The 27,308-nt window shown below is 47.4% G+C and overlaps 1 protein-coding gene across 1 annotated transcript in view; it reads right to left on the bottom strand.

Moving 5' to 3' along the window:
- Positions 1–27,308, bottom strand: part of Flt1 (fms related receptor tyrosine kinase 1) — a 161,684-nt gene that overhangs the window by 79,903 nt on the left and 54,473 nt on the right. Inside the window, exons 11-12 of the mRNA XM_041677893.1 lie at positions 11,461–11,575; positions 2,613–2,721 (exon numbers count right to left, since the gene is read on the bottom strand). Of these exons, the coding sequence (XP_041533827.1) occupies positions 2,613–2,721; positions 11,461–11,575 (224 nt within the window). The remainder of the gene's footprint in view (positions 1–2,612; positions 2,722–11,460; positions 11,576–27,308) is intronic.

Below are 27,308 nucleotides of genomic sequence, written 5' to 3' on the forward strand. Positions count from 1 at the left end.
TCCTTTATCTGGTCTGTTCTGGTTGGACCCTACCCTCTAATGTGACACCTCTATGGGCCAAAGGAGTGTGCCCACCCTGAGCCTCTGTCACTTTACTCTAGAAAAGGCTCAAGGCCTTGGTGTGTGTGTGTGTGTGTGTTCCAACATTCCCAGAAAAAGACAGATGGTCCTCAAGTGTGCCTCTAGACTGGTTCAGTCATTCCTCAGGCTGCTCATTCTTCAGGGTCCTGACCACTAGGCCAAGAAGCGGCCTGAAGTAGACTCAGTGAGAGGTTTGGGGGCAAAGGCCAGGGAGCAGATGTAGGCATGGAAGTGGGCATGCCCCCCACCCACGGGGATGGAGTGCCAGGCAAACCAGGTATGGCTACAGCCTACTCGGCAGCCTGAACAGCCCCAGGACTCCAGGCTAGCCTAGCCTGGCCTTGAGGTCCAGATGGAGGCACAACTATCTACAAGAAGTCGGGACACATGGCAAGGCTTACGGAGTAATTTTAGATGAGTCGGCAGCTAGAGAAGCATCGTTGGTCCCCAGTGGTGGTCTTTCTTGGCTTTGCACACACAGGGGTGAGTCCAGCCTCTTCCCTCTCTGTTCACACTTTCCCCCAGCCCCCTGCGCCTCACGCTCTGTTTCTTTATCATAGTATCAAGTTTGTTGATAACATATTAAAAATGGAATATAGTATTTTAAATATACTGGCTTAAATAAAGCTAATCTTTTTTTTTTTTTTAAATGGGGGGATGTTTTGGGACAGGGTTTCTCAGTTTGGTATTGGCTCTCTCTGTAGACCAGGCTAGCCTCCAACTCAGAGATCTGACTGCCTTTGCCTTCTAAATGCTGAGATTAAAGGCGAGTGCAACCATCATCCAGCCTCTAAAACATGATTCTATAAAATAAATGAACACTTGAAAAATTTTTAAAAAGATTTCTTTTTTTTTTATACTTGTCTATGTCTGTGGCTATGCACATGTATGTGCAGTTGCCATGGGGGTCCGAAAAAGGGCACAGAATCATCTAGAACTAGAATTTCAGGCAATTGTGAGCCCCCTGATGGGATCCTGGGAACCCAAACCCTACTTCCCTGCAGCAGCAGCAGCAACAAGCACTCTGAACCACTAAGCCATCTCTGTAGTCCCGGAAAAGTTTAAGTTACATATGTGGCCTCTATCAGTGATGGTACCAAAGAGTAATTCAAACATCACATTACTGCCGCAGGTACATACTGATACTAGGACATGACACATGCCCTCATCTCTTCCTGGGGGACCTGGGCCTGTGCTGATACACCAGAGTTGTCATGTGCTGCTCCGCAGTGGGTACCATCAACCGTTGCTAGCTAGTTCAAAATCGAAGGCACTGTCCTGTCTTTCATCTTCCAAACCACACAAGCTTTGACTACAGATTCAGACTGTAAAAACCTGTTTCCAACTAAACATAAGAATAATGCAAACCTTTGTGTTTAGTCCAAAGCACCTGGATTTACTTGCGGACTAGCTGGAGGGAAATCTTGGTAAGCATCCTTCCCCAGCAAAGGACTTTCCTGCTGGGAGTGGACACAGAGATGCACTCCTTTCTATTCCTCTAAGGTGAGAAGGTGGGAACCTAGCCTTGATCTAGGGGGGCTTTGCTGTGGCATTCTCCTCTCTCCAGAAAATGCAGGGGCACTCTTCACGTCTGAGAATGATTTTCAGGTTGTCTCCATGGCCCACACTCTTTGGGGCATGGCTCACTGGCCATAGGCTCCTGTCATCTAACAGTGTAAACTACCTCATGAAATTAGTCCAGTCTCGTTCTTTCTAGAGACTTCCAGGTAATGTCAGCAGCCTGCTCCATGCGGTGTGAAGTTTCCAGAGGGTTGGCACACTGCCCGGGTTTCCTCAGAACCTGGGGGAGCGCGGAGCCAGGCGGTTGCTTTTAGACACTGAGTTCCTTATTTCCTTCCTGAACCCGGGGAGGGACTTAGGGAGTGCCTCTCGTGGGCCTTGCCGGTTGTAAGATTTGCAGAGTCCAATGGGTTTAAAATGAAAAATCCCTAATTGCTCAAACATAGCCCATTAGTTATGATGAACAAATTTCAGTTTCAGATTTTGACAGGAGAGTCTTAGTCCCCCACTGGTCTGAACTACTTCAACTATGAATTTCTAAGTAAAAAACCCCACAAACCCCAAAACAACCTTCACAAAAAAAAAAAAAAAACCCAAACCAAACCAACCAACCAAACCAAACAAACAAACAAACAAACAAAAAAACCAAAAAAAAAAATCAAAAAATAAACCTCAAACCAAACCAAGCCAAGAGCAACAAAAAACCCTTGAACATCATAGGGGTTGGGAGTGAACAAGAGGCCAGTCCTGGGGTAGGTCCTGAAGGGGGTCCAAAAGCGAGCGAAAAGGATCCCAATTGAGAATCAAGTGTGGGAAGGAGAACTCAGGGAAGGGGCTCTTGAGAGAAGCCAGTGATGTGGTGGAATTCTATTCCTGGGAGCAAGAATAGTGGTGCTCACAGCTGGACGTGTCTACGGAATGTTTTAAAAAAAATTACTAGGAGTGTTCAAAACAAAGACAGCTGACTGAGGCCACCGGGTCTCTCTGAAGGCAGAGTCAGTATAGCTTACCTGTGACGTAAAATTTTATGTTTCTTTCCACAGTCCCTATTTTATTGATGGCCTTGCAGCTGTAGATTCCAGAAGTTCTCGAGTCCGCCACCACCAAGGTGCTAACCGTCTGTGAAAGAGAGACAAAGTTCAGCTCGAGGACAGGGATCTTTTGAGGCAGTCCTAAGCCACTCCAGGGCTCGAGTGATTCACCCATTCCATTCACGTAGCCTTTCAAGAGGGCATTGCAGGCCGGGGTGGTAGCCGCCCCGCAAGCCCTCTGCTTGTGGAGCCCCAGCACGAACAGAAAAATAACAGGAAGGCAGGTCCTCAGGAGACCGGAGCCCATGACATCCGACTCATAGGCAGGGTTTTAGGCTTATCTCAGTCTGTTGGCATAACAATCGCAGACCTGAAGCTGAGCTGTGGGATTGCACGTCCCACCCCACGGGGTGGTCAGGCCACATCTGTGAGAGGAACAGGTGAGGCCCGGGCCTTTCCTTGTTTGAGTGACCAGAGAGTACAGGTGCCAGCTGGCCACAGGAGGCATTTGTGTGGGCACGTGGAGTGGGTATGTAAGGACAGAAGGACAGACAGGAGGCTCAGTCAGTCAAAGGATATGTCCTTTAGCCCTCCCCCCCAACCCGCCCCGCTGTGGTCTTGAAGGAGACTGAAAGCTAAGAAGCTAAGAGTCCCGTGTATGTGTGTTTAAAGATTATGCCTTCTCAGTCTTCAGAAATGAAGATAGAAGCTGGCATGTTCACACTGTGATTTAGCAGGACTGTCCCCAGACAGTGGTCAAGTTGATTTCAAATGAAATAATAAAGTCTGCCGTAACAATGGGGCGAAAATTCAGGCAGCTTAAAGGGAGCCCAGTTCCAGGGGTTCTGTGAACACCGGGCACATCTGTGGGGCATATACATATATGCAAGCAGAACACTTCTTACACCTAAAATACAATAGGTCAATCTGAAAAGAAGACTAAAAGCATGCTCAATGTTTTCAGTCAGCGAACACCTTTCTCCCTTCTTCTCCCTGATCATTGGAAGTATCCACTTAATCATGCCCACTCAGAGATCGTCTAGGTGTAATCGAAACTCTAGACAATGAAGAAGGCTGTAACGGGGGGGTATTTTTCATTCAGTTTTTTTGACATTCGGATGTAGCTGTGTAGGCGCTGCCAGGATGTCCACGGGAAGACACAGGGGAGGACGGCAATCCCCACGGCCAATGACTTCTAAAAGTGTTTGGAATCATTCCCTGTGTAAGGTTCCGATAAATGCTTTCCTTTTTGCAAGGTGGGAGGCCAGTGCAGAACAGTCTGAATGACGTTCAGTTGCCTCTTTCCTTCTTTTGGTTGTTAATTTTAATGAAGAGTGGGGACTGATGGGTTCTGAGAGCCACCTTCTTGTAATTAGTATGCACACTAACAAGAGTCATGGAAGCTGTGGACAGTTGTGACAAGACAAGTTTGTTGGGGGCAGGGCACTGTGAGGGGGACCATTAGCTGGTGGCAGCTGGAAGGACAGAGAGATAGCCAAGCATATTGTGATCCCCGGTGTGTACTTGGGCTCTGGCAGGCTCAAGCTCTTTTCAGGGTGCTCAGAAGTCAGTGGCTGCCCCGAGGCTTCCTCTGCTTACAGCCAGCACAAGCCCAACTTCCTTAGGAAGTCAGTTCTTACTGCTCATCTTAAAGGGCCCACATAGACTTATTTAGATCCTTGGATTTATTGTTGTCCGGTAAGGAAGCAGAAACCCATTTCTGCTGGCTTGAGAATATTTGGCGTTGCACACAGTCCCTCCCTGCCTTGGTGAGTTGTATTTGTACTGTTGTTAAAATGACTTTGATTCTGCTGTATACAGCACAGCTGAGGGGCTGGGTTTTGGGGCAAGGTGAAGTCAGCCTTCATGGGTGCCTTTGCCGTATTTAAGGGCTGCACACAGCGTAGCTGGAGAGATGGCTCAGTGGTATGAGCGCTCATTCTTGCAGAGGACCGGGGTGTGATTCCCAGCACCCGCATGGTGGCTCACAATGGTCTGTAACTTCAGGTCTAGGGGATCTGATACCCTCTTCTAACCTCCATGGGTACCAGGCATGAAAATAGCACACAAATGTAAATACACGCAAAATACTCACACACATAAACTTCAACAAACAAACAAACAAACAGATAAATAGGCCTGCCTAGATTGTCTGGAAAAGTGGCAACTATTTTAAAAGGCTGTCAGGCTTTCTGAGATGCCCGGGGGTGATATGAATCCATATCATACAATGGATCATGGAGAAATAAATGTGTTTCAAATATTACTTTTCTTTGCCTGAATGATGCCTTCCAAAACAAGATACCTTTTACACAGGCAAACCTCCTCCAGAATGGAAGCTCACCATGGTTTCTGTTAAAGTAGAAATTACATTAGTGTGAGTGTTTATTATTTCTTTGTGGTGGGGTCGTCACGTTGTCACTGATATGCACTGGACAGCATTGTCTCATTGACTCTCAGTGATGGGGCATCAGTCTGTTAAACAAGGCAATCAGTGCTTCTGGAGGTTAAATGAAGACCCCAAAGACAACAGAGACCCCAGACAGTCAGGCCTGGGAAGAGCAGCTGGCCTGGTATGTGGAATTCCAGAACACACTCACAATCTCTGAACATTCACCCATCCAAACTTGTCACACTGAGTAACAAAACCTGTTGATAAGGGTCTGCCTACCATTTGGAAGGAATTTCCCGTGAAAGTAGCCCATTTAATCGGCCCCAGTTGGTGACACCAGTTAAATGCTGCTTTTCCTCTGGGATAGAATTTCACACAAACTGAAACTTTTTTTTTCTAACTGATATGATTTGAAAGGACTGGTGAATGAATTGGAGAGGAAAAAAAAATCTTTTTACCCTAAGGTGAAATGTAAAACTGATGATCAACTTTACAAAAAATTACTTCGCTTCTAGAATATTCTTTTTCTAGTGAATATGTGTTAAAGTTATAAAATGAAACATTTTTTCATAGACCATCAAAGATATAGGTCGGGTGTGGTGGTGTATGCCTTTGGTCCCAGTGACAGGAGGCAGAGGCAAGTGGATCATTGTGGGTTGGAGGCCAGCCTAGTGTACATATTGATGCAGGCCAGCCAGGGCTACACAGTGAGACCCTGTCTCAAAAACAGCATAAACTCCATGAAAGATATTTGATGATTGTAAACCAGGTCAGGTCAGAAGTAGTAGCTTAAGTGTGACTGTACTCAGCATCCTTTGGGTGGACTACAAGACAGCTTCTCAAGGGACAGTAAGAATTCACAAGCCCCTTGAGTTAAAGGGACCAACCTGATGCATACTCACAACTACAGGGGAAAATGAAAAAAGCAGAATGGAACACCAAATTATCCCCTTTATACTTTACAAGAGAAAGTGTCGGAGATTTGAGATGCAACAGATATTTAGAGTTGTAATCATTCATTTTCTAGGGCACACTCACAGGACATCTCAGACATATTAATTCTATAATTAGTTCTCATTCTCCTCAACTGGAAGAGAACTGAGGACCAGCAATGAAGACAAAAGCATGAGGCTAAACTCTAATTCAGGGTATTCACATCTGACCCAGTCAGAGAAGTTGTAACAACTCATTCACACTGATTTAGTATCCAGTGACCTTAGACAGTGGGTGAACACAGGAAATTATATTCAAACATAAAAAATATTCAAAGATAAAACCCTCCTGTCGATGAACTAGTTTGGGGTTGACAATTGCTCAAAGAAGTTTCCGGTCCCGCAAGGCTCTGTATTCTAAAAGGAATGCTTGCTACGGGTCCTTTTCTATGACCCGGGATACTCATCAAGCCATACATGGTGCTGCACAGCTTTAATCCCAGCACTTGGGAGGCAGAGGCAGGCAGATGTCTGAGTTTGAGGTGAGCCTGGTTTATAAAACAAGTTCAGGGACAGCCAGGAAGACACAGAGAAACCCTGTCTCAAAAGCAAAAAAGCCCCCAAAAAACCCAAAACAAAAAACCAACCAACCAAAAACCTGTCATTAGCAACTGTAAGCCTAGATTTCTTTGAATTTCTTCCTTCTAGTTTGTGAAGTCTTAGTAATGTTATAAAGTAACTTAGTGATGTTGTTTGAGACTCATGGAAAAGACTGCATGGAGGTAACATGTCCATCAGCTCGATTTCTAGAACAAGGGTTTATAATGAGCCTTTCTCTTTCCTGCCAGCTCCCAAATAATTACATGGAGACTCCTTTGATTATGAAAACTTGGCCCATAGCTTAGACTTGTTTTTAACTAGATCTTATAACTTAAATTAACCCATTAATATTAATCTATGTTCTATGTGGCTTGTGGCTGTTACCTCTCCTCCTGTATATTCTGCTTGATTTGGGTCTCCTCCCATCTCTTCCCCTTTCCTTCCCAGAGTCCTCTCTGTCCCTAGAAGTCTCACCTAACCTCTTCCTGTCTAGCTATTGGCCATTCAGCTCTTTATTAAACCAATCAGAAGGCACCTTGGTAAGAAACATCTTCATAGTGTAATCAAATATTCCACAACAAGGATATTTTAAAAATCTATTTATGAAGTCGTTGTTATTCCTTTGGTTCACGCCCCTTTCCACGCCCACTCCCATCAACCTCTGACCACTCGCCCCATCTGAAAACTCTCTCTCTTCCTGTTCTTTCTGGTGTGCACACGTGTCTTTGCCTCTCTCTTTCTTCTCTCTCTCTTTCTCTTTCTCTCTCTCTCTCTCTCTCTCTCTCTCTCTCTCTCTCTCTCTCTCTTTAATAAATGTTTATGTCTATTTTCTGTGTCTATGAGTCTGTTTACATGCTCCCGCCTGCTGTTGGGAATTCGCCTGCCGCTTGGCCGGCTGCTGTTGGGAACCTGCAGCCGCTTGGCTCTCGCAGCACCGCGTGGGCCACTGCTCCTGGACCGGCAGCTCGGGAGCCGCAGTGCTGCGCGGGTCCTGAGCTGCCGGTCCCAACAGCAGACGGCCAAGCTGCAGGCGAATGCCTGCCCGGGACACTCCATATTTTTAAAAAACAATGGTCGTGACTTTAATCTTAGGATGTTTCTAACACATCCTAAGCATTTTAGGGAGAAATGGAAGACGGTGTATAAAGGCTGTGGAAGAGCTAAAATGAACCCGGAGTGGCACAGTAGTGCCACATCATGGGAAAATAACCAAGGACTGTGTGGGACCTGGACCACAAGCCACAGCTCTGTGGTTAGTATGATTGCATCTCATGGGACCTCAGGATGTCTACACACTTCCTCCTGTACCCTCACACAAGTCCATAGCAATGCAGGTGGGCTGTCCCCATTCTGCAGCCTTACAGAATCAACACAGGGTTCTACACACTTCTGATGTTAGACTCACAAACCTCCAGACCTGGCAATTCATTTCAACAGCAGGAAAATTCAACGCTTGCTCCTTGCCACTTTCAAATGTGGGCCAAAGCTCGCCAACAAGGAAATGGAATTTTGGAATTTTATTTCCTTTTATGCCCTTCACTGACCTAAACAACAAAATCCACCCCCACCCCCACCCCCTTCCCCCTCCAGGGTTCCCAGTGTGAAAGCTTCCCAACACACACCAGTTCACAGAGGAGTGTTGCTGAACAAAGCTGCCGTGTGACTGTGAATGAGGAATCACTGTGGGGCTTTAGTGTACTTCAAACTGTACCAAAGAAGCAAAATGTTCTGAACTGTAAAGAACATTTCATGCAACGCTGGACATGGTGGCACACACCTTTAATCCCAGCACTCTGGAGGCAGAGGCAGGCGGATCTCTGTGAGTTCAAGGCCAGGTTGCTCTACAAAGTGAGTTCCAGGACAGCCGGGGCTGTTGCACAGAGAAACCCTACCTCAAAAAACCAAAAAAAAAAAAAAAAAAGGACATTCCATGCAATTTAAAAACAGCAAAACTATGCTTGTTACTGTCAAATAAAAGATACCTTTTTCTCCCCAACACACACATATTAATAATTTAATGCTAAAACTAGGCAGTAACTTCTGCTCAACCCAGAGCATGAGACTGGCTATTCCCAGCACACTGGCGTCCGCCAGCGCCTTAAGGATCTGCGCTCTGCGTTTATTTCCACTTCCTTTACGAAGAACTTTAAAAGTTCTATAATGCGAACATTTGATCTCGAATTGATAGTCTTCATTCTATGTGACTGCAGTCTGTGTGGCAGCCATTGTGTCAAAGTCCTACGGGTAGAGGGACTCTTCCCCAGGGCACTTCATCGTCACCGCAGGAAGCTAGGGAGGGTAAATGTCACTAACTCCATTGCTTTGGAGAAGTTGAGCTATCTCCACGTGGACATGTTTGCTATACAGATGGAAAGAGGAGGCATTTGTCCCTGCGCCTCCTGAACATGGGCCAGGTTGTACAAATGCCACTGTGCACAGAAATCTTTAGCTTAACCACACAACTACAGGACAATACACTTATTTCCAGCTTGACTAGAAAATTGGTGTAGACTTTTATTTTATTTTTTTAAATCTCAGCCAAGATTTCCATTTGCTCTCGCGAGGTTCTTTATTAACAGGCATTATATATGGAGTCCATTAATATATGAGTCCACACCTGTCAGGAATCTCAACCAGTTTTATCTGGTTCAATTTTACTACTTGCTGCCTTTTTTTGTGGTAAAAAAAAACCAACTAGGAAGCCCCCTGAAACCATGCTCATAAATTCTCTCCGCAGATCCGCCTGTGTGGCCAGGGAGAAGCAACAGATGACTAACACCAGTGATATGACCTGGAAAATTGACGAGGCCTCTGCAGCAGTGCTAATTTGCTCTCTAGGGTGAGTGAACAATTTCTCCCCAAATCTAATATTCGAGTTTACAGAATTCCCTCTCATCCAAGTCATGCGTGGCAGTCTCTCACGGAGGGCTGGATATCACGGAACTTCCTAGCTTCTGTCTATATTAGGGGAAAACCATGCCAACTATCTGCTAGCCTCTACAGACTGTGCTCAAAGCCTCAGCCAGTGCCTGCCGATGCTGCCACACGAATGGGCTCATTGTTTTGTTTTGCCTTAGTTGGCCATGAGAGAGGAGAGTTCTGAATCAGGAAACTTTAGTTTGACTTTCTTTACCCTTTTATGCCATATGGCTTTGGGCTACCCATGTTCAAAATAGGGGAAACCACTCTGACTTGCCAAAAATGGATGCTGATGCAGCATTTTCAGAAAGGGTTAGATACTGAAAAGTGCAGGGCTGGCAGCATTGGTGTGTGCTGTTAATTCCAACACTCAGGAGGCAGAGACAGGTGGATCTCTGTGAGTTTGTTTCAGGCTAGCTAGGGCTAGAGTAAGACCCTCCCTTAAAAAAATGAAAGGAAAGAAGGAAGGAAGGAAGAAGGAAAAAAGAAAGAATAAAAGAAAATTGGGAGCTGGAGCAATGGTTCAGTGGTTCAGAGTCCCTGTTCTTGCAGAGGACTCAAGCTCAGCTCCTAGCACCTACACAGCGGCTCATGGCCATCAAAAACTCCAGTTTCTGTGAATCCAGCGCCCTCCTCTGGTCTCCACAGGCATTGCATGCATGTGGTACACATACACACACATAGACAAAACCCAAATCCACATAGATAAAAAAAAACAAGTCTTTAAAAAGAGAAAAGAAGAATGCAGACTTATTGTTTTTGAATCCTACATAGGAAATGATGTATCTGCTTTTCCTCCGCTAATTCAAGGACGCAGCAGAGTAAACGGATATTTTAAGTATAACCCTCCTTGAAGAGATAGTGGGATTTGTAGAGACAGTCTCTACTACAGACCAAGATGAGCACGTATAAATAGATGCTGGCCTGGTGTCCTGTGATTTGTTTTGTAAAGCATTGCTAGTCTCAAGCCCGACAACAGCTGGTTTCTAAGCCCCTCCTTCCCTACCTAGGGGAAAGCTCCTTGACCTGCAGTCCGATGGGCCTTTCTGACTCACAGGGCACCCACTCTTTCCCAGGCTCAGCGGGGAAAGCAGAAAGTGATGGGCACAGAGTGGAAGAGGGGAAATCCACAGTGGACCCTGTTAGTTTGGGGACCTCGATGGATGGTGTGTGTCTGCACACCCAGCCTGGACTCCACCTGATAGGACCAGAAGGACGGACACAATCTCTTGGGAGACAGAAATGTTGAATTGCGGGTTGAAGCCTTGGACCAGTTTTCCTTACTAGGATCCCATGGTGTGTACAGCAGCAGGACCCAGTGTGCACAGCAGCAGGACCCAGTGTGTACAGCAGCAGGACCCAGTGTGTACAGCAGCAGGACCCAGTGTGTACAGCAGCAGGACCCAGGCACGGCTGTGGGCCAGGATCACCTGGCAGTGTGCGCCATTAATCCCAGCACTTGGGTGGAGTGCAGGTCCCACCCCAAAGATGTGACTGGAAGGGCTACTGGCAAAGGCTTGAATGTGTAGTTGGGTGTGGGGAGCTTCTAATGTGCACCAGCCTGGTGTTCATTACAAATGGGTTCTCTAGGCTGGAGGGATAGCTCAGTGGTTAAGGACCTGTATTGTTCATGCCCAAGACTACCATTTGCAGCACCCACATGGGAGAATGAGAGAGGACGCTCACAAGCCTGGCACCCTCATCTGGTGCCATCTAAGGGTGTTGCACACACATGGCACATACACACAACATAGGCATACATGCATGGGGGAAAGGAGGAGGAAGGAGAGTCAGGAGTCTGAAGAGTTCAGTCAGGGAAATATAGCAACTTGAATAATTTTAATGTATGGTCTCATGAAGGCACACCTAAGAGATTCTTTTTCTCTCTGAATTTTGAACTTTTGAACTACTTTCGGGTCTAATAAACCAAGAACCGAGAACATGTTCTGAGACAAACTCAACACTCGTTTCAAACAAACGGTACCTTGTTGGTTCCTTCTATGACCATCCTACGCTGAGTGATGCTCTCAATTCTGTTTCCCACATTGCTGTCAGGACCCAGGATCAAGGACTCTTCACTCTCAGAACAGAAGTCATACCTGTGAAAAAAAGGAAGTCATCACCGTACTGCCATCAGCACAGAGTGGTGAGCCAAGATGAGCGAGTTAGAGTTGGTGGGGAAAGTCTGCAGGGAGAAAGCTACAAACTTTGTGAGACCCTTCCTTGTCCTCTGTTAGGGACTAAAAACAGCAACGGTGTCTGCCTAGTAGGGAGATGCTCCAATAGCTTGCTATCATACATCTGTCCTGATCTAGATAGAAAAGAAAATAGATCAGTTAGGACATTTAGTGCCTGGATTTTAATTAGTTCCTAGTGGGCGCAAGTAGCATGCAAACAAGTGTGGGGGAGGACGGGGGTGGGGCCACCGTGGTGGGGGTGGGGCTGTGGTGGTGGTGAGGTGGCACTGTGATGGTGGGGGTGGTGAGGGGTGCTGTGGTGGGGTGGGGCTGTGGGGGTGAGGGTGGGGTGGCGCTGTGGTGGGGGGGTGGGGCTGTGGTGGTGGGGGTGGCGCTGTGGTGGTGGGGGTCGGGGTGGCACTGTGGTAGGAGTGGGGTGGGGCTGTAGTGGTGGTGGGGTGGGGTTGGGGTGGCGCTGTGGTGGTGGGGTGGGGCTGTGGTGGTGGTGGGGTGGGGCTGTGGTGGTGGTGGGGTGAGGCTGTGGTGGTGGTGGGGTGGGGCTGTGGTGGTGGTGGGGTGGGGCTGTGGTGGTGGTGGGGTGAGGCTGTGGTGGTGGTGGGGTGGGGCTGTGGTGGTGGTGGGGTGGGGGGTGCTGTGGTGGGGTGGGGCTGTGGGGGTGAGGGTGGGGTGGCGCTGTGGTGGTGGGGTGGGGCTGTGGTGGTGGGGGTCGGGGTGGCACTGTGGTGGTGGGGGGGTGGGGGGTGCTGTGGTGGGGTGGGGCTGTGGTGGTGGGGGTCGGGGTGGCACTGTGGTAGGGGTGGGGTGGGGCTGTGGTGGTGGTGGGGTGGGGTTGGGGTGGCACTGTGGTGGTGGTAGGTGGGGGTGGTGGCAGTGATGTTGGGGGTGGTAGGGGCGTTATATCAATAAATGGAAACCCTGAGAAAATGGTGGCATTTCACATCTACGCAGGGTGGCTTTAAGTCATAATATTTAGTTAAGTCATCTTTTTTTTCCTCCCAGAGCTAAGTAAGTGTCCATGGAAACAAACATCTTGGAGTCGTTTTTAATTTAATTAATCTCTCTCCAAGTTTGGTCTTATCACAGCAAGGTCTTAACTTCTTGGGCTTCAAGTGTTTAATTATCAAAGGAAAGTGGTAAGAGCATTGATTCTTAAAGCCTATGGACTCTTGCTCTTTTAATTTTTTTTTTCTGTTTTTTTGTCTTTTTGTTTTTCGAGACAGGGTTTCTCTGTAGCTTTGGAGCCTGTCCTAGAACTCCCTTTGTAGACCAGGCTGGCCTCAAACTCACAGAGATCCGCCTGCCCCTGCCTCCCGAGTGCTGGGATTACAGGCGTGCGCCACCACCGCCCAGCCTGCTCTTTTAATTTTTTTTTTTTTTTTTTTTTTTTTTTTTTTTAGTTTTTTCGAGACAGGGTTTCTCTGTGGTTTTGGAGCCTGTCCTGGAACTAGCTCTTGTAGACCAGGCTGGTCTCGAACTCACAAAGATCCGCCAGCCTCTGCCTCCCAAGTGCTGGGATTAAAGGCGTGCGCCACCACCGCCCGGCCTGCTCTTTTAATTTTTAAAATAAGATTTATTACTTATTTTTAGTTTATGTGGTTGGGTGTTTTGTCTGCTTGTGTCTGTGCAACGTGTGTGTGCATACACACACACACACACACACACACACACACACACACACACATCTGTGGAGGCCAGCAGAGGGCATCAGATCCCTGGAACTGGAGTTGGAGATGGCTATGGGTGCTGGGACTTGAACCCAGGTCCTCTGCAAGATCAGCCAGTGCTCGTAACTGCTAAGTCATTTCTCCAGTCCCCACTCTGTCCCTTTTCAAGCATTTCATTGTCTTGTATTCTAGAACTTTTGGTGAGCAGAAAGCTTGCTGGACACAATTTGAACATGACTCAGACAGAGGAACCTGGAGATTCTCAAATGAGGAAGAATTTTAAAACCGTTTCCAGAAGGAGGGAGAGGCAGGTCCTAAGTACCCCAGAGCAGTGATGCTCGCATGAACTAAACATGGGAGAGTAGAGTAAGGGAGAAGGAGAGAGGGCTGGAGAGGGCAGGAGATCCTCCAGGGGCCTTGAGCTGGGACCTGCCTCCAGGATGATGTCTGCTGGCTTAGTTCTCCCCATGACCCAGAGTAGTCTCCTGCTCTGTACTCGCCTGCTCCTGACCTGCAGACGTGGTTATGCTGATTATTCACCCAGGTGGTGTGTGTGTGTGTGTGTGTGTGTGTGTGTGTGGTGTGTATGTGTGTTCCTAAGACTGGAACCCCAGCCTCAGGCTGCATGACTGTTCTCCCACTGAGCTATGCCCCTGCCTCCTACAGCCCAGTTTTCAGTTAGACATCATGCTTCCGTGGGGATCGCTAAAGGGTATACACATCTTCTATTACAACCACAATGCCACCTTTATAACTAGATTCAAGAATTGAATGACTGTACCTGGTCCAAACGTCAGACCTCTCCCAATGTCTAAGTTCAATTCCCACCGCCACCAAAACCACCTTATAGGTAAATGAAAAGGTTTAAAATAAAAAGAACAAGGACTGATCCTTCCTTAGGGTGCTTAGGAGTTTTCTGCTATTTTTCGTAATTGTCAGGTAACAGAAGTGAACATTTTTTTGCTCTTATTGATTAGTATAATGGAATAGAACCAACTTCTATTAGAAGCCTTGTAACAATAGAGTCCCGAGACGATGATATAAATGGCACTTTCCCCTTGTTTTCATGATCAACATTCTCAATTTTAGGCTGCGGCACTGGTATCATGAACTGCGACAGCCAGCCGACCCTTGTCACAGCCTCAGTTTGTTCAGGAGCATGCGCAATCTGTGTACCCATGCCTATGCGCTGGGTGAGACCTGCACATGCGCACTCACTCAAGTTCGCCCCCTGACCGGAAGAGAAGGCTTCGGGTACTTTCTTTTGCCCCTCAAAGCATTGGAAAGGATGAGGGAGGCTTCCTCAAAGATCTTAAAACATGTTACACTTCATCGTCAGGAAATGCAAAGAAGTATGTTTGAGTAAAGCAAACCTAGTCATTTCCCAAGGGAAATACAGTCGGCTGGGCTCACTTGGGGCCACTGGCCTCCGAGCCCCTTCCCCCACTGCCATCCTCACCTCGAAGGGCATTTACCAAGGCTCAATCAAACCTTACTGTGGAAACTGTAGGCACCATTAGCTTGCCAGGTCCTCCGAATGAAAAGGACAGGTTTTGTGGCTTTCTTCTAATTTAGGGGCTATTATTTTCCCCCTCTTTGTCATTGAACCATAAAAATAGAATGTCATTGAGGACCTGCCTCTCTAACACCACTTGAAAAGAGACTGGGGGTGGGGGAGGGGCCCTTGCCTAAGTCTTAAGAATACATCAAGCTCCTGAGGAAGTAGAGTGTGCCACGTTTGAAGACACAAAGATAACCACGGTGCTGGGAACAGTCTTGAGGGAGGCGGAAGCCGAACAACAAGAGGAAAGCAGAGCTTGCCCCTGGTTTCCCACAGGAAGCCCACAGCAGCTCCTGCCAGAGAGAGATAAGAAAGCTCCCATGCGCTATTCTGGACAAGGCCACTGTCACCAGCTTCGCTCTGTCCTCTGCAGCACTCCAACCCTGCTCCTTCCCTAAGGAGCACCAGGGCTCCCGCCTGTATTTGCATACAGAGCGTCAACCACCATGAGGCGGAGGTATTTATAACCAACGAAAGGAAAATAATTCTGGGGGCAAGCGTGGGTTCGTGTCATCTCTGTCCACTGTTCTGGGGCTGAACAACTTTGTTAGAACCAAAGACCTGTATAAATCAATGAAAACAAGTCAACCAATTAGGTGCCAACGATGCACAGAGCCGGGCCCTACCGGCCAGTCTGTCTAACTCAAAGGGGGACTGCTCAAAGTTCCTAGATCCAAAGTTCTTCTCTTGACACACAGTGGGGACCGCTGCCCTCTCTGCAGCTACCAGAGACCTTGTGTTTCAGACTGGTTTCTTTGTGGGAATGGGTTTGCCCTGTTGTCTCCTGGCTCTTTTATACCTCCCAACAGGAGGCAGGTTGGGCTCACAGGGAACAGCAGGGCCAGGCCAAGCTCCTATCCCCAACCACACTGCTGCCAGCAGAACCTGTTTTCCCTTCTGGCACCTTTCCTAGGATCACACTTAACCCTTCCACCCCGGGCACTGTGACACCCACAGACTCTCACGTACCAAGAAGTCACTGGACTCTTTCGAAGAATTACGTTTATTTATTTATCCACTCCTTTACTTACTTATTATTGCGTGTTTGACTTTGCACCACTGCACAGGCCGTGGAACACATCTGGAGGCCAGAGGACAACCCCAGAGTCTATCCTTTCCTTCCACTTCTTTAGGTGGTTCCGGGGATTGAACTCGATGGTTAGGTCTGGGCCACCTTCGCAGGCCCCCAAGGCCTCTTCGTGTATATCAAGAATACTTCCGCTCTTTATTAATACTATTATGACATTGGGGGAGTTTTGCCCTTTTTAAGGTCGACCCCCCCCATAACCTAGGCAGTTCTTTTCAGGTTTTAATAAACATTTCTCATCTCAGCGTGTGCAATTTCACCTTCTATACTACTCTGAGCTGACAAACGACACAGCTTCTGCAGCCAAGTCCATTCCCGTGACTCTAATTGTCACAAGTACACAGCGGTGAGTGTCCCCCAGAGCCCGGGTGGCGTTTGCTTTCATGCTGGTGTTGAACAGTTTTGAGTTTCTGATTTCCTCAGGCCTCCTCTCTTCCCCTCCCATCTAAAACCTGGGTCTGTTCTTCCCTTTCTTGGGAGCGTAGATTTGGTGCACCTGGTGGAACCAGAAGGGAGGGGCTGCACGGGCTTTAGCTGAGTGAGGCTGACAGGAGTTCACCTGTTTTAATATGACTCCCAGTACTTTAAAGAGAGCATCCCCACGGCAGGAATAGAGGAGGTAGTGCTGAGCTAACTGCCCCAACACATACTGAATGCCTACAGTAAGCCTGAATCATTGCCCAAGCATATTAAATATATATTTAAAACTTCATCAAGGAAGAAAAACCAAGACTCTAGGAAGTTCTACAAAGCCCCCAAATCAAATAGTCTTCCTCTTTCTTTGATTCTGTTCCAGAGAGTGAACCATGGGGATGAGCTCTCAGTGCTCATCTGTTTAATTCTGATGAGATTTCACTGCTCATGCTGACCATAGCTAGACTCCGCAAAAACCAGAAGCATTTCAAGTTAGGGAGCAAAAGGGCAGTGAAGCAACCAAAAGAAAACTGAAGCTGCAAAATGTCTTTAGAGCAAAACAAAACAAAACAAAAACCAGAAAGGAAAAGAAAAACTGCTTGGAGGCGGGCCAGAAGGCACACCCAGCCCCAGGCTGGTAGAGGTCGCCATTATGGAGGACGTCCTGCAGGAGGGCCTGATAGAAACATCTCACTGCTACTGTGGGTGTTGTGTCAAAACACTGGAGATAGCGCGGCTGAGACAACAGATTGACAGGCTCTGCCAACACCCCCCCCCCCCCAAGTCTCTCAAAACAAATGCAACAATCTGTGCAGAGGATGCTGGCAGAAGAGGCCTAGGGTTGGAAGGTGTGTTTAGACAAAATGGTTCCTGCTCCCTTTGCTCAGGAAGAGCGCCTGGGCCTTCAGGGTGGTCATGGGGTCAGGCCAAGGGGACTCTGGAGGACTGACTTTATTGAGAGACCTTGTGACGCCTTGGAGGCCATACTGAAAATTACTTCTTGTCTCAATGAGGGGGTAGGGCACTGAGGAGAGTTTTGGGGACTGTAGGTAAGCTTTGGGTCAGCTCCTCGGACAATGGTGGAGGGGATCCAGAGTTCCGGGCCACCCCTATTGAGATAAGAGCTTTTCCCTGAGTGCCTTGGCTTGCCAGGCTTCCTGCTCTAGAGGCCCCATGGCCCATTCATACTCGGGTCTGTCTTATAGACTCTGCCCAGCTTCCTCGTGCTAGCCTCTGCATCCAGCTTGTAGTATGAACTTCGACAGCTTCCATCCCCCATTTCCAGGATCATCCAGAGTCTATACCAGGATCAGGGCTCCTCAGCCCAACAACCTGGGTGGACCCGGAGGCCAAAAGTATTACGCCCAGATAGAAACCTCAACGAAAACATCTATTTTGTCCATTCATTTTTTCCTCTCTCAGTGAAGGACTGTTAGGCCAGCTGAGGAAGGGCGATTTTAATAAAGAAATCTTTAAGGAAATGTTAGGAGTGGCTACCAATAATATCCTTTAACGCACTCAGGGAGGACACGGAAGTGGGTAATGAGGAGAGCATGTCAGACAAACATTGCGGTTTCTCCCCCCGCTTCTCCCCCCCCCCCCAAGACAGGGTTTCTCTGTGTAACTTTAGAGCCTGTCCTGGAGCTTGCTCTGGCCTCAGACTCACAGAGATCCACCTGCCTCTGCCTCTTGAGTGCTGGGATTAAAGGTGTGTGTCACCACCACCACCCAGCTGTGGTTTGTTCATACAGAAGGAGACAGCTTACTTTCTACACGGTTGGCACAGATTCATGGTTTAGCCCAGGGATGGGGGGTGGGATGGCCTTTTCGCTCATTCCCTCAGGCAGCAGATGTCTGTCTATGGGAATGATGGTCACAGAAAAATCATAATTCATCTGAATCCCCCTGTGGCAATGAATATGTGCTTTGTCTTGCAAACTGCAATGAACCAATCCCATGCCACCAACGACTCAATAGGTTTATTACAGGTATTGAAAAGCAAACAGAAAGAATTTAAAGACGATCCCTTTGACATCAGCTGGTATCACAGTACTACTGAATGAGTTAACGTAGACAATGGGCTAGAATCATGCCTGGCACACAGGAAGCAGGCTGGGAATGTCGCTTGTCATCTGGCTGCACTGAGAGCTACGTAGGGACAGAAACATTGTCTTACTCATCATCCTGAGCCCACTGCCCACTGGCTCAGCTAGCTGCCCAGCGAGGAGACTGAGTCCTGACAGAATGGCCTATCTGGATGTGGGTCTACACTCATCAGGCACCAAATTGCCATAGGTCACTGACCTCAAATGGGCTGAAAGGAGGGGCACTAGTGACCATCCAATGACCTCAAACCACCTCTTAAAGTCGTCGCTATGTCACTCCAGCAATGTCCGTCCACTCACAGTGACAAACATTAGTGACGACAGGATCTGATGGGGACCTGGATAAAGTCGGCTTGGCCGAGCCAGTGCCTGACAACGTGATATTCCTGGTTAGCCTCAATGCAGACAGGGATGCCAACGTGCGAAAGAGGCATCCTCTGGTCTAGTGAGAAACAGGAAGTGGACCACTGGTGCTCTTTTCCAGTCTCCTAGGGTGGGCAGAGGTACTGGCAGAAGTCAGTAGTTACTGGCACCGTTTTAATTAAAATTCCTTTTTTTTTCTCATGCGCATTCCTCCCCATGTCTCCTGAAAGAAGCACATGGCTTTTGCCTCCTGCTGTTAGGGAAGGGTGGCTGTGTCTATCAAAGAGTCAAGTCGCATTTATGGGAAAATGGCAGAATACATTGGAGAACACACAGACAAAATGCCAAGAGCTGGGAACTACCGAGGGCTACCCAGGACCAGAGTTGGTGGGTATTTCATAGCTGAAGAAGAACGGGCTACAGTAGACACAACGGCTGTAATTCCTCTAACCTCCTAAACAACCGAGGCTTCATGTTGTTTCTGTCGGTTTCTTTGGGATAAATTGTCCGAGACCTGCCCCAAGACAAAAACATGCTTCTTGGGAGGACATCTGGCAAACAGCAGGGGTCATCTTGCGAGATGGTAGATGGCCAGTCTGTACAGGGTCTCAGTGTGTTTGACATCTCCCGGGGGTGGGGTACCTGGGTTTGCAGTGAGCTGGAGGGGTACGTGAGTTTGCAGTGAGCTGGGAGGGAGTGGGTTTGCAGTGAGCTGGGGGGCGTGGGTTTGCAGTGAGCTGGGGGGGCATGGGTTTGCAGTGAGCTGGGGGGCGTGGGTTTGCAGTGAGCTGGGGAGCGTGGGTTTGCAGTGAGCTGGGGGGCGTGAGTTTGCAGTGAGCTGGGGGGCGTGAGTTTGCAGTGAGCTGGGGATGGCACGTGGGTTTGCAGTGAGCTGGGGGGCGTGGGTTTGCAGTGAGCTGCTAGAGGGTACCCTAAACAATCCAGTCAATGCCCACCAAAGAAGCTCAGCACATGCACCATGGCAGCCACAGGGTCGAGGGCATCAGGTCCATCATCCCTTGTAACCTCCCTCAGCCTTCCTGCGTCAGTGCTGGCTCCATGGAAACCCAGACTCAGAGGGATGAGGATCGCACAGCTGGGAGATGGCAGTGGGTAGCAGAGCTTATTTCTTAATGGCTGTAGGCCGTATTGCCTTCCTGCATCCTAACACCTTGGACAACGGGCTCTTGATATCACAACCTGGGCTTCTTAAAGTATACCGGTGTTTGACCAAAATTACTCATTTGATGGTTGTCATTTTAATTTCAGAGAAACCTGTGCTGGAAGAGGCATGATTTCAATGGCCCAGTCCTGGTGTACTAGACACCACTCACTGGCATCTTTTTCTGGCACGTCCACCAGGACCATTTCCTCACCAGGTCCTTGAACCCTGGGCCTGAGTTGAAAACTGGTGATGACAAAATCTCTGCCCCACGGCAGTGCTGGGATAATCAGATGAGATAATACGAGAATATGACACATGAGGTTTGCCATGCCTTCTTGGGAAGGGCTTAATTATTGCTATCTATAGAGATGGCTCAAATGGAATTCCTAGCCTCCTGTTCTCTAGCAGCTGTTGTCGATGATGTAGCTGGAAATCAGCTCTATCTACTTTTTGTTCTTCTCTTTGGCCGAGGGCTTGTCCACACTCGGAAAGGCAGAGCATCAAGAAGGCAGCAACAGGTGACCATCTGGCATCACTCCCAGCGATGGAGCCAGGAAAAGAGCCTCAGACAGAGGGATATCGGAGAATGTTCACCTCTGCAATCTCACAGTCTTGGTTCTCAGACATGGAAGGCCTTCTCAGGGACTCAGGGCCTATGTCACATGCTACAAGTGAGCACTAGTAATTCGTCCTTAAAGAGCCATCTATAGGAAGTGACAATGGAGACTTCTGGTCAGCAGACACCAGAACTTCCTAGGCATTGGCCAGGGGAGTAACATAGAGTGATTGACAGCTCTACTCCCAAACTTTCAGATTGCATTTACAGCTTGCCTTTCTTATGGTGCCTTTTATTTTCTTCCTGGAGCCAGACCAATTAACTTTCAGGTGTGCCCTCTCTAACTAGACCTCAGTCATACCTGCCCATCGCCGTCCCTTTTCATCTGATATTCCACGACCTACTCGTCATGCATAGGGCCTAGCTCTAAACTACTATACTAGCCATTAGTCACCCACCACTGACCCATTTTGTTCGGCCTGATGATAAACACAGGCCATGGAGACGATGCAGTCCTAGGGTGAACGTGGGGGGGCGATGCTGAGCGCTGACTGAATCTTAGCCCAGAACATTCATCCTAGACAATAAATGAGCGAATGGAACCTTTCCGCCAGAGATCAATTGCCACTGCACAGTGAGAGCGCCACAGGTGGTCATAGTCGTGAGGGGAAAGGAGACAACAGGTGGATCCATTAACTCTTTACCTCACTATTTCACCGAGCTTCATTTCCCTCAGACCTACTGTTCGCACTGGCTCACAGGCCTTTCCATTTAGTCTATGATCTGAAAAGACCTGAGAAGCAAACACTGAGCTTCGGGCTCCTCATGGCAAACGAAGAGAAACCCAGTCTCTCCGAGGGAATGTCCACATGGGTGAGAGAGAATGTACGTGAAAGAGATGGACAGAGTTTTTGACGCCAGAGGGACACAGCCATCAAACTTACGGGATCTACTACAACTCAGTAGACGGCTGCCTTGGGGGCCATCCCTAGGCAGTGTGAAGAAGCAAGGACTCGGGGTAGGTGTGCACTGTCGGGTAGCACCGGGGCTACACAGCTCCCATCTCCGCTCACCAGGCTCTGGTTTTGTGCTAAAGGGGCACTGAGTTACATTAAAACTCCCTCCCAAAGTCCATATGTCAACAAACAAATCCAGCAGGTCAACAACAGTTACAGAACTAAAGCGTTCTCACCCAAGCACGGGTCTATGGTGCAGCCTCTGTCCACCAACTAAGGGTTTTGAGTCGGACCAGACTCATAATAAAGATGCTCACCCCATATTTAAAAGTCTCTCTATGGCCAATGATAACCCGAAAGGCTCTGCCCATCTTTGTGAGACATTTTCTTAAATTGTGGGTCACTGTCTTTTGCTACCAGGAATCCTGGGAAACTATATCGACCCCCGCTGGAGAGACCACAATAAAACCCATCCGGCAAAGACTTCCTAGGACACAGCCTTCTGGCTTAATTTAAAAGACATAATGAAATGTTTGATAGCAATTATAGGAGACAGTTAATTCATTAGAAACAATCACTCGTTGGGTTCACTGCCGCAGTATGAAGAGTGGGAAAAGAGGGAAATTTTTATAAAGCACAGGCAAGTGGAAAGGAGCATTTGTCTGGAAGAGAAAGTAGTGCTTCTGTTCTCAGGACTCTCTATGAAATATTAATAAGGGCTGTTGTCTGGACATTGGGCAGTATGTGCTTCCTCATTCCACAATTATCCCAGAGAACGCAAGAAGCATCTCATTAGTAAGTGAACAATCAATCCTGGCTAGTGATAAAAGTTTCCAGTATAAGATAGCCAGTCTTACTCAGCTTGGTCTACTCTCAAATGTCCTGCTAAAGTGCTCTGGGCAGGCGGTCTTCTTACGTCCTCTTTTGGGCTCTGAGTTTTGTTTGTGGCCAGTTTAAATTCCCCACAGTATGTCAGATCCGAGCCTGAGTACCTAGATACACTCGGCAAAGAGAGGACGTCAGACACTTGGGTGTAAAAGCTCAGCTCCTTTAATAAGAATGTGGTAGATATGAAAACGGGAAGGAAGCGATCATATTTATAAAGATACAGCCCTCTTTTTTTTAAGATTTTTATTTTTTATTATGTATACAATGTTCTGTCTGCATATATGCCTACCCGCCAAAAAGGCACCAGATCTCATCACAAATGGCTGTAAGCCACCACGTGGCTGCTGGGAACTGAACTCGGGACCTCAGGAAGAGCAGGCAGTGCTCCCAACCTCTGAGCCATCTCTCATACAGCCTTCTTAAATGACCACTCCCCTCAGACATCTGACCTACATCTTGCCCCTTGGGGTATGCGCACTCTTCCAACTTAGTTATGAAAACTCTCCCGAAGAAAGAGCAGAAGAGAGGACCTAAAGTGGTGACAGAGTAAAAATAATAGACGTTCTTGCCAGCTGTTGATTCATCAGGTCCGCGAGGACATTTCTAATTAACTACCAGGAACAATTGTTTCGTTTGTGTCTTGCTCGTTCCGCATACCCCACTGATGCCCAAACTAGGGTTCTCCAGCACGAGCTATCCCTGGCACATCACTAATGACCCAGGCTTGCTCTGCTTGCTGATGTGCAAATGGAAAACAATAGAGAAACGCAATTAGGGCGGCCCTTCTCAGAGACTCGTCTTCCCCTGATTTTGTAGGGCACCCCTCCTCCCAAGGGAGCAAAGGGCAAACCACACTTAGTCCTGAACCAGGAGGCTGACCCCAAATCAGAAACGAGATTTCAAAGTGTTGTTGAGAGGAAGGGAATATCATTTTCTACTTGCCTTCTAAAATATGTAATTAGGTTAGCCTCCATATGGAACCTACTTAAGGGTTTTAGAAACAGTGACTTCAGAATCCATCACAGATCAATGGAATTTTCTTAAGAAACCCACCAGTATAGCTAAGAAAGTTCTCTCCTCCGCAGCCTTCCACAAGTTGAGACTTTAGAGCTGTCTTTGCCATCCTGAGGGGGCTCATGGGAAAAAGAGCAAATAAAGCAGGGAAACTTTTAGAGCCAGGTGGACAGAGGCAATGGCTCTGCTGGACCATGACTGGCAGAGATGGTCCAGACTAACACCAGTGAAGATGTGGGTTGACATCAATGGTGGAGGAGGGCTGAACATTCATACACTCTCTTTCTGTTGCTAGAGGTAGAACTTAGAGTTCCAGATACCCTAGGCAATGCTCTACCATTGCACGTTACCAGCCCAGACCTTTTTCTTTCCCTCTCTCTCTTTCTTTCAGTTTTTGAGACGGGGTTTCTTTGCATAGCTTTTGAGCCTGTCCTGGAGCTTGCTCTACAGACTAGGCTGGCCTCGAACTCATAGATATCCACCTGTTTCTGCCTCCTGAGTGCTGGGATTAAAGGTGTGCGCCACCTTCACCCTGCTCCCTGTCTTTTTTTTTACTACTTGGTAATTATTTGTGTTAAAAAAATCCCTTTGTATTTGGCAGAATATTGCCTACATAAGCATCCTGCTTTTATCAGTTAAAATGTTGTTCATGTGTCATTGATCTTCAGTTTACCGGGTCAAGTTAATTCATAATTCATAAGCAACAGAAGGACACTATCCATGCACCTCAGCTGGGATGCTATTTCATGACTTTTTGGAAGGAGAACGTGTAAGTTAAAGTGATTTTTTTTCAATGAGCTCCTCCATTCCTGGGAATGAGAGGAAAGGGGAGGCTAGGAACTGTCACTGAAAGACGGAAGCTGCTCAGATTAACTCACTGGCCAGGGTCCCACAGAGGTCAGGGGCGGTGCCAAGAATAGAACCCATTTCCTTGACTGCCAGCTCTCTAGTTCCACAATAGTACACGAGAGATATTTTGCAGGTACACACGTATGTCCTGTAAGCAACCACCAAATAAGCTGGATCCTGCTCGATCCCATGACGAATGCCGTTTAACATGACCAGTAGCTACTACATGTTTATGTATGAGATGGTTGACATTACACATTTGGGTTGGACGCTGATGATGTATAAAATCAATCTGTGGGATACAGATAATACTAATGCAATTCCTAAAACATTCCATTGGCCGTCACTGCAAGATCTTATCATATAGGCCTGGGCTGGAATTGACTATACAGGCTAGCTTCAAACTCACAGAGATGCACCTGCCTCAGCCTCCCAACTGCTGAGATTAGAGGTGTGCACCTACATGGCTAGCACAGTTGAGACTTGAAAACGATGTTTCTACGAGGAAGTCAGTGCTAACGCTTCCTCTATTCCAGAGGCCAACTCAGCATGCTGTGTGACTGTATCTGTTATAAGTGATCAGCGCTATTCCTTACTCTGCATTTAAAGCTGTGACCATCAGATGGTGTCCTAGTTTGCTTCCTTATTGTATGATAAAAAACTGACCAGAAGCAGCTTGTGGGCAAGGAAAGGGTTTATCTGGCATACAAGTCATAGTCCAGCATTCAGGGAAGCCAAGGTAGGAACTCTAAGCAGGAACCAAAGCAGAGACCACAGAGGAATGTTGCCTCTGGCTTGCTCAACTACCTTTCTTATAGAACCCAGGCCCACCTGCCTAGGGTTGGCACCGCCCACAGTATCAATCAGTAATGAAGAAAATTTCTCCCAGTCATGCCCACAGACCAACCTGATAGAGGCAACCCCTCAGCTGAGATTCCCCCTTTCCGGGTGTGACATAAACTATGGCAGATGGGGAGAGAGAATTAAAGTGGCTTGTGCCCGATAGTCAAGACCTAGATACACTTTAAAATCAAACTTGAGTTTTTTTTTTAAAACAAGGAGAAAACACACTTCAATCGACCATGTTGTTCTAGCTACTAGTGGGAGAGATGACCTGGGCTGGCAGGAAGTGTCAGCAAGAGTGACCCAACTAAAGCCCACTCCCTAACTCATGCCAGGTGAAACAAGCTCCAACATCCATTAGTCAGTCACCCGAAAGTCTCCTTGGCATGGAAACACACGCAAACAAAAGCAGTCTTTGAGCATCTAGATCCTTCCTGAGAAAACAGAGCAAACGGCCAAATAGACAACGCCTGAATGCCTCTCATCCTCTCTTGGAAACCCCAGGTCCCCAGGGAGGGATCGCTTGCTGTCAGTCTGTCACTTGTCAAGGTAGAGACCAGCACAGTCTTCTCTACATCTCCGTTCCCACATGAGTGCACTAGCGCTGAGGCAAAGCCCATGGGGAACTTGCCATCAAGAACAACGATTAAGAGCACTCGCTATTCTTACAGAAGACCTGGGTTCAGTTCCCAGCACACACATAATGGCTCACAATCATCTGTAACTCCAGTCCCAGAGGATCTGACGCCCTCTTTGGGCCTCCACAGGTACTGCATGCACATGGTGCATATACATACAAGTAGATAAGTGCTCATACACATACATTTAAAATAATTAAAAAACCAATAAAAGAGTATCACCTGGCCCAGGAGGCTTAATCCTATTTTATTCTTTAAAATCAAGGGCCAAGTGTATTCCAGGAATTGAGTATAGGTTACAGGGACAGCCTGTTCTGTCCCACCCCAGCCTTATCCTCCTTGCCGGGCAGGGCAGAACCACTTCCTGCCAGGGTGGGAAAGAATGAAGAGGATGACCACTCAGTGGGGAGTTGCATCCCCTTTCCAGCCCGCCTGTCTGGTCCTCCTTTTACTTTTATTTAACTCTTCCTTGTTCCTTAATTTTTCTTCCCCTGCTTTGCTTGCTTCCCCCAGACTTACTAGATTTCTATTTTTAAAGCACAACGGAACTGCTCTTGACCTCCTGTCATCTCTATTCACTTTTCTGAAGTAGTCATTAGCATTTCTCATGTTGTGAAATCCGCCCTGATCCAGGCAAGCCTTTTCCCTCGTGGTTCCTTACAAGTGTGTGGGTCTCTGAGAAATGCGCTCCTCAACATGCTTATAAGACTGCCACTGTGGACTTTCCCACTGTGGAGTTTCCTCTGCCTGTGAAGCACGTTCAGTCATGCTAACAGAGGACGTGTGAAGGGTACCCAGCATTTACTACTCCCATGGAAGCTTCCTAGGCTGATGCTAGGCTACAGGGAAGAGGGATAGCAAGTATCTAGAAGCCTCTATTGGTTGTGGAAGATAAAGAAAACGAGTGCCCAAACCCCTCTTCACTCAGCACTGACAATTTATTTCATTTCTACTAAACAGCCACAAGAAAGTGTCTGCTTCTCTGACACCTTCCTGTACAAACACATAGGAGAAAGGCATGGGGGTCATACAATTACCGCTTCTTGCTCACTAGTTATACCAATGTAAATAATGCCCTCACTTTATTCTTAATGATGTTTCCAAGCTGATGCATAAAATCCTATAAACTAGACATAAAACGGGGTGCTGTGTGAAACCTCCATACACATATAAATCTCAGCGTGTTTAAATCAGGTTAAACATAGCTCGAACACTTATCTTTTGTGTGTGTGTGTTATTGCGACAAGAACATTGAGTTTCGTTTCGCAAATCTTTCTGAGTGATAGAACATATAGTTGTTATTTATAGCTATCCTACTGTGTAATAGTGCATCAGGGCGTCTTACTGATACTTTACAAGAATGAATGACAGGGGAAACACAAACCACAGTATTACTCAGCTGAAACAAAGCTCATTTGCATAAAGCGTTTTGCCACATACTTTTAAGTAAGAAATTTCTAGCTCATCGTACTTCCGAACTTTTAAAGTATTTGTCAGACTTTACAAAACACTGAAATTTGAGTGTTCTGAA

Source organism: Microtus oregoni, unplaced genomic scaffold (assembly GCF_018167655.1).
Source record: "Microtus oregoni isolate MIOR12 unplaced genomic scaffold, Mior012 000029F_ref0000214, whole genome shotgun sequence".
Lineage (NCBI taxonomy): Eukaryota > Metazoa > Chordata > Mammalia > Rodentia > Cricetidae > Microtus > Microtus oregoni.